Genomic DNA, 15,873 nt, shown 5'->3' on the forward strand with positions numbered 1-15,873 from the left:
TTTGGTGTCTGCATCCACTGGGTGAGGTTGGTTCAGTTGCTTGTGTAGCCTTCCTGGTGGAGGGGACTGGTGCCTGTGTTCTGGTGGGTGGGGCTGGATTTTTTGTGTTATGGTGGGCAGAGCTGTGTCTGGTGGTGTGTTTTGAGATGTCTGTGAACTTGGTATGATTTTAGGCAGTCTCTCTGCTAATGGGTGGAATTGTGTTCCTGTCTTGCTAGTTGTTTGGCATGAGGCGTCAAGCACTGTAGCTTGCTGGCCGTTGGGTGGAGCTGGGTCTTAGCATTGAGATGGAGATCTCTGGGAGAGCTCTCGCCGATTAGTATTACATGGGGCCAGGAGGTCTCTGGTGGTCCAATGTCCTGAACTCGGCTCTCCCACCTCAGAGGCTCAGGCCTAACATCAGGCCAGAGCACCAAGACGCCGTCAGCCGCACAGCAGTACTCAGAAGGAGCAGTGGGTCACCCTTGTGGATGAACGGGAGTACACACCAAGTGGTAATCTTATTTTTAAAAAAGAAACATCCAATAGAAACCTCTTGCTTCACTGTCTTCTTAGGATCAAAGTACATTGAGTAGTACTTCATAAGAGATACATATAAGACTATTGTAAGATAGTCTTACAATATATTGTAAGACTGTTATAAGATATATTGTAAGACTATTTGGAGAACTGCCTCTAAATATTATTTTTCTTTAAATATAAATGCTTGTGTTAATAATGGGTGAGCAGTTAATACTTATGCCTGTGATTTATGAAGCACTGTGTTTTATCCATTCAGTCATTCACTCCACAAATATGCTGCTATTATGTTCTAAGATCTGTGCTTGGTGTCAGGAATCCTCGGAGGATCCATAGTCTTGTTTGGGAGAATGACAAATAGTTACAATATAGTATGTGTGATAATGATAATTGCAATAGCAATTAATGTTTATCCAGCCTTTCATTTAGTATTGTGCTAGTGTAACTGCCCATTTTCCATAGGAAAAAAAGAATATTTTAAAAAAGAGGTTTAATAAATAGTCCACAGTTACAAAGGTAGTGTTCAAACTCAGGACTTCAATAAATCCAAGAGTTTGGAACTAAGGAATGGTTTGATAAATGCTCTGGTTTAAAAAATTTTATCCAGGGACTTCCCTGGTGGCACAGTGGTTAAGAATCTGCCTGCCAGTGCAGAAGACATGGGTTCAAGTACTGCTCCAGGAAGATACCACATGCCACAGAGCAATGAAGCCCGTGCGCCACAACTACTGAGCCCGTGTGCCACAACTACTGAAGCCTGTGTGCCTAGAGCCCGTACTCTGCAACAAGACATGCCAGCACAATGAGAAGCCCATGCACCGCAACTGAGAGCAGCCCCTGCTCGCCGCACCTAGAGAAAGCCAGCGCGCAGCAACAAAGACCCAACGTAGCGAAAAAATTTTAAAAATAAACAAATAAATAAATTTATTTTCAAAAAGAAAAAAAAATTTATCCAGTAGTGATATGTGGGGTCAATGAGAATAAGGAGAGATTGACACTTAAGAGCAGAGTTAGTAGGTTATTACAATAGTCTGACAGAGAGTAACAAAGGCTTGAACAATAGCTAGGGGAATTAAAACATCACAACAGGTTGAAGCCATTTTGAGATGGACTCTGCAGTAATTTACTTAGCTTCTATGCTATCTGCATGGAAGTGAGTCCAAAGTCCTATGCTTGGGCCAAGCTCTGTGGGGTATCAGACTATCATTGCCTTAGGAGAAAACTGATGATGTAACTCAGCTGTAAGTGGCTTCCTAATTTCCTTCCATTCTTTCTTCCTCATCCCATACCAGCTAGAACCAACGCCCTGTCCTAGAATTTTAATCTCTAAACTTCCTGCCACTCTGCCCATCTCTACTACCCTCCCCAGCTTTGCATTCCATACTGTTAAAATCCTCATCTTCCCCCCATCTGAGAGTCTGCAAGCAATGGAGTTTGCATTCACTCTACTTTCTGATCTTGGCCTCAAACTAATTTCAGATGATTTTTCCTACACTAGTGCTCACCATATCAGGTTTCTGAGTCCTGATTATGCATCACGAAATAAAACACCAAGGAATCAGTGAAGGTGCACACAACAGGTAACACTGGAGTCAAAGGATCTGGAGACAAGAGTGGTGAATGTAGACTGGGTCTCTAGAAGTTAATCGCTCTGAATTGCAACTCCTTAGCCTGCTGAAGGTGATAATAAAACTCATGCAAAAAGTCCCTTGTGATAATCAAATTATACAGATATACATATGTATTTTCATTAAAGAATATTATTTTTTAAAAGTCCTATAGTTCATTTCTCTGAATTCCTTGTATCTGGAGAAAGCTGAGCTAATTTGTTCATGCAGCCATAAACCAAACAATTGTTAACTCTATAACAACGTAATACTTAGCCAAGATGTTAGCGAACTTTTCAAAAAGCTAACATTAAAAAAAATGAAATTAAAGGCAAACAGAGTAAGAGTATTACATTCATTATGCCTACCTCCAAAAACAATCTTATCAAGCTTCTAAAAAGACAGTGCCCTGGAGATTTTCTGTACCAAAGTTTAAATATTGTGCAGCTCATTAATCAAACAAACACAATCTAAATAAAGAGTAACTATGTCATATGGCCATAAATTACAAGCTTGAGGAAAATCCACACAGTAAAGCAGCATGATAAAAGGCGATCACACATTTTCTTTTTAAGCTAATTCCATGGAACATGCTTGGCACCTATTAATAACTGGACTGAATGAAAGAAGTATGTTGACTGCCTGAATGAATGACCATCAGTCTCAAAAGCATCACCTTTCAGGGCTAAAGCCAACAATCTATTAAACATGAAATTACTTATGCAAATTTTGAAGCAACTTTAAAAATGATGATGATGATAATAATAAAGATGATGGGGATGTTGATGATAGTGGTAGCAACAGGACTTACTCTGACTCAGGCACTGTTCAAAGTACTTTACACATGATAACTAATTTTGTCTTCATACTAACCCTCTGAAGAAGGTTTTAATATTATTTCCATTCTACAGACCAGAAACTAAGGCAAAGATGGATGAGCAACTTGCCTAAGCTCCTAGAAGTAATAAGCAGCAGAGCTGGGATTTGAACCCAGGCAGTAGCTAGGGATGAACTGGAAATTAGCGCAGAGCAAAGCAAGTGCCCGTAAACATGACAGCAACTAACTTTGTATAATAAGTTACTCACATTAAAAACATGAAAAATCCAGGTTGATAGGCTGGATTCATTTTATACACATAGAGTAAAATATTGCAAGACTCTTAAAACACAAGGCACAAGACTGTTAAAACGCAAGTAATACTCAAGGAGCTGACATCTAAGAAAAACACTGTACCACGATGAAGGCTGAAATGTTCACTTTAAACTGTTGTTCAAAGAGAAGAAAAAAGCAATTAAGAAATCCAGGTTGCAGAAGAGTTGGAAGCATTGAGGCTCATTTGTATACATGTTTGTCAGGAAGTTCTCATATCATATAAAGAAAATGAGAGAAAAAAGTAATTTAGCAATTAATTTTAGAATTAGGTTTCACTCAAGTATTCTACTTATCTTGATGTTTCCTATAAAATAAAAACTATAATCTAAAAAAAACCAAACATTAAATTGAAATAAAATATTCACATAAGTAGAATATACCTCAATGCATCCACTGTTTTCAGCGATGTCAAGAGTTCTGTCTGCACACCATTCATAACTTCATCTTCTAAGTCCTGTGTGGAATTCTGTAGTGAAACAAACCCATAAGCATGTGGATGTTATGCACATAAAATTGAAGGTTTGAATAAAAAGTCTCAACAGGAGAGAGTAAATGGTTTTACTCTGGATATATACAGCATGCTCCAATTTCTTTGAAGACTGGAAACAGGTGTTAATCTTTTCAGTGCTTTCAATGTTCTTTTCTCTTCCATTTGGTTTCTGAAATACTCAAACGGGCCATTTACACAAGGCAGTATGTTAAGAGCTTTGGAATACATCATTTAGCTTCCTGCTACTCAACCATAAGCTTCTGGGACTGACTGTTTTAAATCAGCAAGGAAAAGGGGTACCAAAGGGAAGGTTCCATTGACAGGTAGTGATGTATTAGCTTTAATGTACTGTACTTGCTTGCATCTCCCTGGTGACACTAAAAATATAAAGAAAGCAAAATTCATGAAAAAAAGGTTGCCTGGCAAGGTCACTTCTATCAAAAGTGTGACAGGACTAGTGCAGGAAAAGAAATCTGGAGTTCTTACTTTGCCTTAAGACTTTAATTCTGAGGATGATTTTCAGCACAGAGAAACTAAAATTAACCACTTAACTTCTAAAATGGTAAACACTCTTCTACTGCAGAGAGGTAAGAGGGCAAGAGAGGTCCTGCACTCCAGGATGGTGGCAAAGTTGAACTGGGTGTTACATAGAGGAGAGGTGGATTCTAGAAAGCCAGCCCGCTTGAGATTCTCATTTAGTAAGACATTAGTTCTCTGTTAGGCTTTGGAACTGAACTTTTTTTTCTTTTTTTAAACATCTTTATTGGAGTATAATTGCTTTACGTTGGTGTGTTAGTTTCTGCTTTATAACAAAATGAATCAGCTATACATATACGTATATCCCCATATCTCCTCCCTCTTGTGTCTCCCTCCCACCCTCTCTATCCCACCCCTCTAGGTGGTCACAAAGCACCGAGCTGATCTCCCTCTGCTATGCGGCTGCTTCCCACTAGCTATCTATTTTACATTTGGTAGTGTATATATGTCCATGCCACTCTCTCACTTCGTCCCAGCTTACCCTTCCCACTCCCCGTGTGGAATGAACTTTAACAGAGTAAGTCTGCAGACACATCACTCTTCAGAAGCAGAGTCACAGATAGAGCTCATTACAAACTTAGGTTTCACTGAAACAAACTACATGGAGCATTCATGGATCTAAACGTATCATTTCAACCAAAAAATGCAACAGATGAGTTAAAAGGCTGGACATAAAGGAATTAGGTTAATATTTTGAAGAAAACAAGACAGGGAGGCACAACTTAAGCAGTGTGTCATTGTGAACTGATTAAAAAAAACTTATTTCATTTTTAGATTGAAGAGCAACATTTCACCTAGGGGTTGGTAGTTTTGGGAAGCACTTGATCTACACTAGATTTAAAAAATTTATTCACTTTTTCGTCTTCATGAGGATAAAGAAAGAAAAAAAAAATCCAAAAAGTTGAAGGATGCTTTTTAGTTTAAGGTACTAAATCTTAAAAGATGAAGGTCTTTGAAAGCTTTCAAACATTCACCTTATTATGAAGGGCTTGATGTGTGCTTACATCAAAAAGTCACAGGGTTGGGCAGGTTACAAAAATACTTGAAGAGACAATTTAACAAAATATACATACTTGTGACTATTGCACATGACAGAACATTTGATGACTGCATTTAGGTCAAAATCAGAATCACTGACTCTCTCATCTCTCTCTCTCACAAGAGGGAGCTCCATGAAGGGTGAGGCTGTATCTAGTCCTCTCTACATTAAGCACACAACACACAGAATTGATTTAGTGAACGTTAATGAGCAAATAAGCTGAATGGCATTCTATTAGCTTCCTAATACTGTGCAATAAATTCAAAATTAAATGGCTAAAAAACATTATCTCCCATAGTTTCTGGGAGAGATTTAGAAGTGGCTTGGCTGGGCAGTTGTGGGGTAGAATCTCTCATAAGGTTGCGGTCAAGGTGTCAGCAGGGCTGCAGCTGCAATCATCTAAAGGCTTAACTGGAGCTTTAAGATCCACTACTTTTTCTCTTATAAAAGCTTCATTAAGATATGCTTTATATAACATTAAACCCACCCTTTGAAAAAGTACAGTGCAGTTCTTTTTCACTTATTCACAGAGTTTTGCAACCATCACCACTATGTAATTTTAGAACAATTTCAAAACCCCACAAAGAAACCCCATACTCATTAGCCAGCACTCCCCATGTTTTCTGCTTCCCACAGCCCATGGCAATCATTTACTTTCTGTCGCTAAGGATTTTTTTAAAAATACAATTTATTTATTTATTTGTTTGTTTGTTTATGGCTGGGTTGGTCCTTTGTTGCTGCACGCAGGCTTCCTCTAGTTGCTCTTCGTTGTGGTGCGCGGGCTTCGCACTGAAGTGGCTTCTCTTGTTGCGGTGCACGGGCTCTAGGCTCAGTAGTTGTGGCTTGTGGGCTCTAGAGTGCAGGCTCAGTAACTGTGGCATGAGGGCTTAGCTGCTCCGCGGCATGTGGGATCTTCCCGGGCCAGGGCTCGAACCCAGTCCCTGCATTGGCAGCTGGACTCTTAACCACTGTGCCACCAGGGAAGCCATGTCGATAAGGATTTACCTATTCTAAACATTTTATATAAACAGAATCATAAGATATGTGGCTTCTATCACTTAACATGATGTTCTTAAGACCCTCCCATGTTGTGGCATGTATCAGTATTTCATTCCATTTTTTGGTCAAATAATATTCCACTGTATGGATGTACCACATTCTGTTTACCCATGTATCACTCTATGGGCGTTTGGGTTGTTTCCACTTTTGCTTATGATTATGAATTATGCTGCCACGAATATTTGAAAGTGTTCAATTGTGAAATAATGCTAAGAATGAGAAATTCTTGCATGGACAGATGTTTTTCATTTCTCTCAGGTATACACCTAGGAGTGGAATTGTTGGGCCATATCTTAACTCTATGTTTAACATTTTGAGGGACTGCTATAGTATTTCCAAAACATCTGCACAATTTTGCATTCCCATCAGTAACATATGAGGGTTCCAATTTCTCAAAATCCTCACCAACACTTGTTATTTTCCTTTTTTTAAAAACAATTTAGCCATCATAGTGGGTGTAAAGTGGTTTTTGTTTTGCATATACCTAATGACTAATGATTTGCATTTCCCTAATGATTAATGATGCTGAGCTACTTGTCATGAGACTGTTGGACATTTGTATATCTTCTTTGAAGAAATGCCTAATTATTTGTATTTTTATTATTGAGTTGTAAGAGTTTCCTAAACATTCCATATACAAATTCCTTACGTATACGATTTCCAAATCTTCTCCCATTCTATGGGCTGTGTTTTCACTATCTTGATAGGCCCTTTGAAGCACAAAAGTTTCTAATTTTAATGAAGTTCTATTTATTTTTTCTTTAGTTCCTTGTGTTTTGGTGTCATATCTAAGAAATACTGCCTAACACAAGGTCACAAGGATTTACTCCTATATGTTTTCCTAAGTGTTTTACCGTGTTAGCTCTTACATTTAGGCCTATCACCATTTCTATCTAGTTAATTTTTGTACACTGCGTGAGGTAGGGGGTCCAACTTCATTCTTCACATGTGGCTATTTAGTTGTGCCAGCACCATCTGTTGAAAAGACTATTCTTTCTGCACTGAGTTGTATTAACACCCTTACCAAAACTCAATTGACCAAAAATGCAAGGGTTTATTTCTGGACTCTCAATTTTATTCTATTGATCTATATTTGCATCCTTTTGCCAGTACTACACAGTCTTGATTACTGTAGCTTTGTACTAAGTTTTGGAATCAGGAAGTAAGGATTCTCCAATTATTTTTTTAAGTTTGTTCTGACTGTTCTGGGTTCTTTGCATTTTCATATGAATTTTAGAATCTGAGCATCAAGTTTTGCAAAAGTGCTAGCTGGATTTTGATAAGGATCACATTGAATCTGTAGCTTAATTTAGAGAGTATTACCATCTTAACAAAATAAGTCTAGTCTATGAACAGTTAACAGTGGCAGTTATTAAAACAAATATTCTTTTTTGGCTTTGTAATACTATATAGACATACATCCTCGGGATGTCAAAGAAAAAACTGGGATGTTTGTTATAAGGTTTTAACTGTATTTTTGACTCTGCTCCTTACTCCAACTGTAATTTTCTTGTTGATCCCATGCCAAGGTAAGAAAACAACGTATTTTCTGGTTCAAATCAATGTTCCGCAAGGTTCAAAGGAATTTTTTTTGAGTTCTGGTTAGATAGTAAGTAAAGGTTTTATTTATGTCAACGAAGTACCTAATGCTCCGAGTATATGAAAATGTCTATTAGAATTTGAAAGCAATACTGGCCCAACTGCAATGTGATAATCTGCTCAAGGGTAATTCTGAACTGACTACACTTATATAGCAATCATGTCAATCACTACAGACTTAAAGAAAAAACACACATTCACAGATTTATGTGTCTAAGACAAAAGTTCTACTATTTTAAAAGCTGCATCAAAAACTCTGCTTGCCACAGCTATCAAAAAGGGTAGTTAAAAAAAAAAAAAGCTTCCGTGGTGGCGCAGTGGTTGAGAGTCCGCCTGCCGATGCAGGGGACACGGGTTCGTAACCCAAGTCCGGGAAGATCCCACATGCCGCGGAGCGGCTGGGCCCGTGAGCCATGGCCGCTGAGCCTGCGCGTCCGGAGCCTGTGCTCCGCAACGGGAGAGGCCACAACAGGCCCGCGTACCGCAAAAAAAAAAAAAAAAAAAAAAAAAAGGGTAGTAACTATAGTTTATTATCTCAACTAATGGGCAGTGTTTGTCACTTGCCAAAATCATTTCTATATATTGAAGTAAAAGAATTCTTTGATATTCTCTAGAGATGGGGCAGGCAGACAGATGCTTAGGACATCCTACAAGGACACAAAGCCAATTCCCAATTGACTTCAACAATACTGTAGCAGTGCAGTGCTTCAAGACTTAGACAAAGACAGCTTATTTCTTGACAGGGTCCATAAAAATCACTTTTCCCAAAAATTACCAAATAAATGATATGCCATAATTTAAGAGCGCTTAGGCTTTTCCTTCACTAAATAACAGGATGAAAAGAAGAGTCACAAAATCACACAAAGCTAAAAATAAAAATTATATATATTTTTTCTCATAGCTTATTTGAATAACTTTGAGCCAAATCTGTAAAATGGTGACTTTTAAATTTGGGAATAAAGGGGTAAAAATCATTTCATTATGAAGAGCTAGGGTATAAACAACAGATGCTGAACAGTCACTATATTTCTTCAGTTTAGATTTGAGAAATATTAGTTACGTGATTTCAAATCCTCAAATTTGTCTCCAGAAAATACTATGGTTTGGCAAGCTCTATGCTTAATCTTATTGGTAAAATTATTATAATTTCTATTTTTAATGTTAACTTAAAATAGATCTGATCGGTTGCAGAGAATACAAGGTTATAAAGCTACGTTGAAATTTACTTTGTCTCTTCCTTTTGCTCACATTACAATACTTTGCTCCCTAATAAAGTTCAGCAGGAGGTCGTGTCTTGCCAGCCAGGCAGAGACCTTTAAGAAGCTTGTCCTTTACCTCTTTGATTATCAGAGCAGGGAACGTATCATATGTGGCTCTCACAACAGACAAGTTTAATTACTACAATTTTTAAAACGTGAACATTTTTAGCAACACTTTCAGGATCATGGGAGCATTTCTGACAGCCAGAATGAGTTGGATTTAAACATCACTGTGCTATTTTTAGCTTTAAAATCAACACTTACATAAATACTCCCAAACCAATTAGCGGCAGCTGGAAAGTAAAGGTGTTCACATTTAGTTAGCACGAGTGCTCACGACAGCAAGTGTTCACAGGCTGCACGGAAGGGGCCAAGTACCAGGCAGGGCAGTCCTCTCTCTCCAGTGTGATCCTGGTGTTGGCACCAGGCTGTCGTTTCAACGTTCACTGTGGGTGTAAGTCACCGATTTCGTACAGGAAAGTGTATTCATGACGTAGCCTCATTAAGTTATACATCTCCAAATAAACTTAACACTCATGATAAAACTTTTTGGAAGAAAACATTACCCACATTCTCATCACTATTCCCTAGTCATGCACAGCTATAAAACAATATTAAAAACAGCTTTACTGCTCAGTTTTTCATCTCTCAGATGAGAACTGAAATAGATGTTATCTGTAGATGGCTTGCTTTGACTTACAGGTGAAGATATATGGCCTTGATTCCCCACCCCAATGCATTTTAGCCACATTTGAAACCACTTGCCTACAAAATTTTAATTACAATTCAGTGATGGTTCCAAAACTCAGGTGTATTTTATAACAAGATTTGCATTCTGAAAAGCCAACTGCAAGTTTCCTTTGAAATTGCATATGAATTTTAGAATGAGAGTAATAGAAAAATTATACAGAGAAGACTTGAATGCTAGGTTATGTGCCTGGTGCTCATACATAAACATCATGTAAATTATAAAATAAAATAAAATTCTGGGCATAATTTCAGAATATTTGTTTTGACTTTTTAGAACACGAATATCTGTACTAAAGTAAAAACAAGTTGTATCTGATACGCACACATGAGATGAACATCCATTTTGGTAGTCAAGCACTGTTATTTAAGCTTGATCTAAGATATTTTCTTCATGCCTTGGGCAATGCCGTGCCATGGGAAATATCTCAGTTGGCTTCAGAGATCCTACCCCAAAATGTTTCAGTCCTAGCAATTTGACACGTCCTTAACTTATTTTATATAAATGATATGTTTATTCATTATATATATATATATATATATACACACACATATATAACAAACGTAAATGTTATATATACAAAATGTATATTAGGTTGTATTGGGTTGGCCAAAAAGTGCCTTTAGTTTTTAACTAAAAAGACATTTTTCATTTTCACCAAGAACTTTATTGAACATTTCCACCCTTTTGTTCCACTACCTTCTGCCATTTTTCAGGCAACTTCATAATTCAATCTTCCCAAAACTTGTTATCTTTTTGAGCAAAGAACTGTTCCAAGTGCCTTTTACAGTCTTCCAGGGATTTGAATTTTTTTCCATTAAGAGAATTTTGTAAAGACTTAAATAAATGGAAATCCAAAGGTGCAATGTCTGGTGAATACAGCAGATGAATCAGAACTTCCCAGCCAAGCTGTAACAGTCTTTGTCTGGTCATCAGAGAAACATGTGGTCTTGTGTTATCCTGATGGAAGATTACGCATTTTCTGTTGACTAATTCTGGACGTTTTTCGTCAAGTGCTGCTTTCAGTTGGGCTAACTGGGAGCAGTACTTGTTGGAATTAATCATTTGGTTTTCCAGAAGGAGTTCATAATAGAGAACTCCCTTCCAATCCCACCATATACACAACATCAACTTCTTTGGATGAAGACCGGCCTTTGGAGTGGTTGGTGGTGGTTCATTTCACTTGCCCCACGATCTCTTCCATTCCACATTACTACAGTATCAACTTTTCATCGCCCATCACACTTTGTTTTACAAATGGAAGGTTTTCATTACATTTAAGTAGAGAATTGCTTGCAGAAATATGGTCTAGAAGGTTTTTTTTTAGCTTAACTTATGTGGAAACCAAACATCAAAGCAATGAACATAGCCAAGCTGGTGTAAATGATTTTCAAGGCTTGATTCAGATATTTTGACTATGTCGGCTATCTCCCCTCCCACGTGATATAACGTTGATTGCTCTCAATTAATGTCTCGATTTGATTGCTCTCAACTTCAACTGGGCTACCCGACCATGGAGCATCATTCAGCTAGAAATCTCAAGCACAAAACTTTGCAAACCACTTTGACACGTTTGATCAGTCACAGCACCTTCTCCATACACCGCACAAATCTTTTTTTGCATGTCGGTTGCATTTCTACCTTTCTTGAAATAATAAAGCGTAATATGCCAAAAATGTTGCTTTTTTTTCTATCTTCAATATTAAAATGGCTGCACAAAAATGGACCAATTTTGATATGTCTTTTTTTAACTGCATGCTAATATGACAGCTGTCACATACAATCTAACAAAACTGTTTTGAATGAAATTAAAGACAACTAAGTGCTACTAGAGCCATCTTACGGAAAAAGCCGAATGAACCTTTTGGTCAACCCAATATATTCATATATCTAGAAATTGGCACTGCCTTATAATAAATAGTGCACATCCTCAGATATCCTGAACAATACTAAGCAAGCCCTAGAAAGAATGGTGCTGACAAGCTAGTCTAGTCCACTCATTTTATAGGTAAGGAAACTGAGACACAGAAGGACGAGGTAACAAGTCTTTTAAATTATTGTGATAGCGACAAAGCCAGAATCCAGGATTCTTGATTCTCAATACAGTGCTCTTTCTCTGTACCATGGTAAATAGTTGCTGACTTAATGAATGCTGATCTTATGCTGAACTCTTTATGAATTCTTTTTTCTTTCAATGATAGTAACAAACACTCTAATGATGTCTTGGATATACTTTACCCATATTTCAAAGATCTCACAACATTTCACATACAACTAGATACATATTCATGACAATCCTAAATAATTTCTAGGCATTCATATTCCAATTTTATACATGGGCATATTCAAGTAAAAAAAAAAAAAGCTTAATGCCTTGTTCAAGGTGAAACTAAGGGACAAAGAAAGGACCAAGGATCCATGTGTCCTAAGACTGAGGTTTGTATGCAAGCATGTTAAACATATTTACCTTGTGATGTCTCTTAGCCGCTGATTTTAGACAAATGGTGAAGCATTAAAAAGGATTTATATGAAAAACTATCAAGTATGTCATTATTCTAGAGATTGAGCTCTAATAATTTTGTTTTATTTATTTATTTTAACATTTTAACATATAATTGCTTTAAATGGTGTGTTAGTTTCTGCTTTATAACAAAGTGAATCAGTTACACATATACATATGTTCCCATATCTCTTCCCTCTTGTGTCTCCCTCCCACCCTCCCTATCCCACCCCTCTAGGTGGTCACAAAGCACTGAGCTGATCTCCCTGTGCTATGCGGCTGCTTCCCACTAGCTATCTATTTTATGTTTGGTAGTGTATATATGTCCATGCCACTCTCTCACTTTGAACCAGCTTGCCCTTCCCTCTCCCTGTATCCTCAAGTCCTTTCTCTAGTAGGTCTGTGTCTTTATTCCCATCTTGCCCCTAGGTTCTTCATGACTTTTTTTTTGGATTCCATATATGTGTGTTAGCATACGGCATTTGTTTTTCTCTTTCTGACTTACTTCACTCTGTATGACCGACTCTAGGTCCATCCACTTTGCTACAAATAACTCAATTTCATCTCTTTTTATGGCTGAGTAATATTCCATTGTACATATGTGCCACACCTGCTTTACCCACTCATTTGCTGATGGACACTTAGGTTACTTCCATATTCTGGCTATTGGAAATAGAGCTGCAATGAACATTTTGGTACGTGACTCTTTTAGAACTATGGTTTTCTCAGGGTATATGCCCAGGAGTGGGATTGCTGGGTCGTATGGTAGTTCTATTTTTAGCTTTTTAAGGAACCTCCATACTGTTCTCCATAGTGGCTGTATCAATTTACATTCCCACCAACAGGGCAAGAGAGTTCCCGTTTTTCCACACCCTCTCCAGCATTTATTGTTTGTAGATTTTTTGATGACGGCCATTCTGCCCAGTGTGAGATGATATCTCATTGTAGTTTTTTTTTTTTCTCCAAGGTAACAGTAGTGTTTTGATTTTTTTAACATTGCAAACATGTCTATAAACCTAATAGATTTTTTCTTCTTTTTTTTTAAACAGCAGGTTCTTATTAGTCATCAATTTTATACACATCAGTGTATACATGTCAACCATTGTAGTTTTGACTTGCATTTCTTTAATGATTAATGATGTTGAGCATTCTTTCATGTGTTTGCAGGCAATGTGTATATCTTCTTTCGAGAAATGTCTATTTAGGTCTTGTGCCAATTTTTGGATTGGGTTGTTTGTTTTGTTGATATTGAGCTGCATGAGCTGCTTGTATATTTTGGAGATTAATCCTTTGTCAGTTGCTTCATTTGCAAATATTTTCTCCCATTCTGAGGGTTGGCTTTTCATCTTGTTTATCGTTTCCTTTGCTGTGCAAAAGCTTTTGAATTTCATTAGGTCTCATTTGTTTACTTTTGTTTTTTATTTCCATTTCTCTAGGAGGTAGGTCAAAAAGGATCTTGCTGTGATTTATGTCATAGAGTGTTCTGCCTATGTTTTCCTCTAAGAGTTTTATAGTGTCTGGCCTTACATTTAGGTCTTTAATCCATTTTGAGTTTACTTTTGTGTATGGTGTTAGACAGTGTTCTAATTTCATTCTTTTACATGTAGCTGTGCAGTTTTCCCAGCACCACGTATTGAAGTGGCTGTCTTTTCTCCACTGTATATTTTTGCCTCCTATATCAAAGATAAGGTGATCATATGTGCGCGGGTTTATCTCTGGCCTTTCTATCCTGTTCCATTGATCTATATTTCTGTTTTTGTGCTGGTACCATATTGTCTTGACTACTGTAGCTTTGTAGTATAGTCTGAAGTCAAGTAGCCTGATTCCTCCAGGTCCAGTTTTCTTTCTCAAGATTGCTTTGGCTATTTGGGGTCTTTTGTGTTTCCATACAAATTGTGAAATTTTTTATTCTAGTTCTGTGAAAAATGCCAGTGGTAGTTTGAAATGAATCACATTGAATCTGTAGACTGCCCTGGGTAGTAGAGTCATTTTCACAATGTTGATTCTTCCAATCTAAGAACATGGTATATCTCTCCATCTATTTCTTGTCTTTAATTCCTTTCATCAGTGTCTTATAATTTTCTGAATACAGGTCTTTTCTCTCCTTAGGTAGGTTTATTCCTAGATATTTTATTGTGTTTGTTGCAGTGGTAAATGGGAATGTTTTCTTAATTTCACTTTCAGATTTTTCATCATTAGCGTATAGTAATGCAAGAGATTTCTGTGCATTAATTTTGTATCCTGCTAATTTACCAAATTCATTGATTAGCTCTAGTAGTTTTCTGGTAGCATCTTTAGAATCCCTATGTATAGTATCATGTCATCTGCAAACAGTGACAGCTTTACTTCTTCTTTTCCAGTTTGGATTCCTTTTATTTCTTTTTCTTCTCTGATTGCTGTGGCTAAAACTTCTAAAACTATTCTGAATAACAGTGGTGAGACTGGGCAACCTTGTCTTATTCCTGATCTTAGTGGAAATGGTTTCAGTTTTTCACCACTGAGGACAATGTTGGCTATGGGTTTGTCATACATGGCTTTCATTATGTTGAGGTAAGTTCCCCCTATGCCTACTTTCTGGAGGGTTTTTATCATAAATGGGTGTTGAATTTTGTCAAAAGCTTTCTCTGCATCTATTGAGATGATCATATGGGTTTTCTCCTTCAGTTTGTAAATATGTTGTATCACATTGATTGATTTGCATATATTGAAGAATCCTTACATTCCTGGGATAAACCCCACTTGATCATGTTGTATGATCGTTTTAATGTGCTGCTGGATTCTGGTTACTAGTATTCTGTTGAGGAATTTTGCATCTATGTTCATCAGTGATATTGGCCTGTAGTTTTCTTCTTTTGTGACATCTTTGTCTGGTTTTGGTATCAGGGTGATGGTGGCCTCGTAGAATGAGTTTGGGAGTTTTCCCCCCACTGCTATATTTTGGAAGAGTTTGAGGAGGATAGGTGTTAGCTCTTCTCTAAATGTTTGATAGAATTAGCCTGTGAAGCCATCTGGTCTTGGGCTTTTGTTTGTTGGAAGATTTTTAATCTCAGTTTCAATTTCATTGCTTGTGATTCGTCTGTTCATATTTTCTATTTCTTCCTGGTTCAATCTTGGAAGGTTCTGCATTTCTAAGAATTTGTCCATTTCTTCCAGGTTGTCCACTTTATTGGCATAGAGTTGCTTGTAGTATAATCTCTCATAATCCTTTGTATTTCTGCAGTGTCAGTTGTTACTTCTTTTTCATTTCTAATTTTATTGATTTGTCTTCTCCCTTTTTTGTTGATAAGTCTGGCTAATGGTTTATTGATTTTGTTTATTTTCTCAAAGAACCAGCTTTTAGTTTTATTGATCTCTGCTATTGTT

The 15,873-nt window shown here is 37.2% G+C and overlaps 1 protein-coding gene across 4 annotated transcripts in view; it reads right to left on the reverse strand.

Moving 5' to 3' along the window:
• The window catches only part of PARD3B (par-3 family cell polarity regulator beta), a 1,035,628-nt gene that overhangs the window by 515,546 nt on the left and 504,209 nt on the right, over positions 1-15,873 (reverse strand). For all 4 annotated transcript variants that reach the window (XM_073807366.1, XM_073807365.1, XM_019939073.3 and 1 more), the window contains exon 5: positions 3,660-3,745. In XM_073807366.1, coding sequence (XP_073663467.1) covers positions 3,660-3,745 — 86 coding nt within the window. The remainder of the gene's footprint in view (positions 1-3,659; positions 3,746-15,873) is intronic.

Source organism: Tursiops truncatus, chromosome 7 (assembly GCF_011762595.2).
Source record: "Tursiops truncatus isolate mTurTru1 chromosome 7, mTurTru1.mat.Y, whole genome shotgun sequence".
Lineage (NCBI taxonomy): Eukaryota > Metazoa > Chordata > Mammalia > Artiodactyla > Delphinidae > Tursiops > Tursiops truncatus.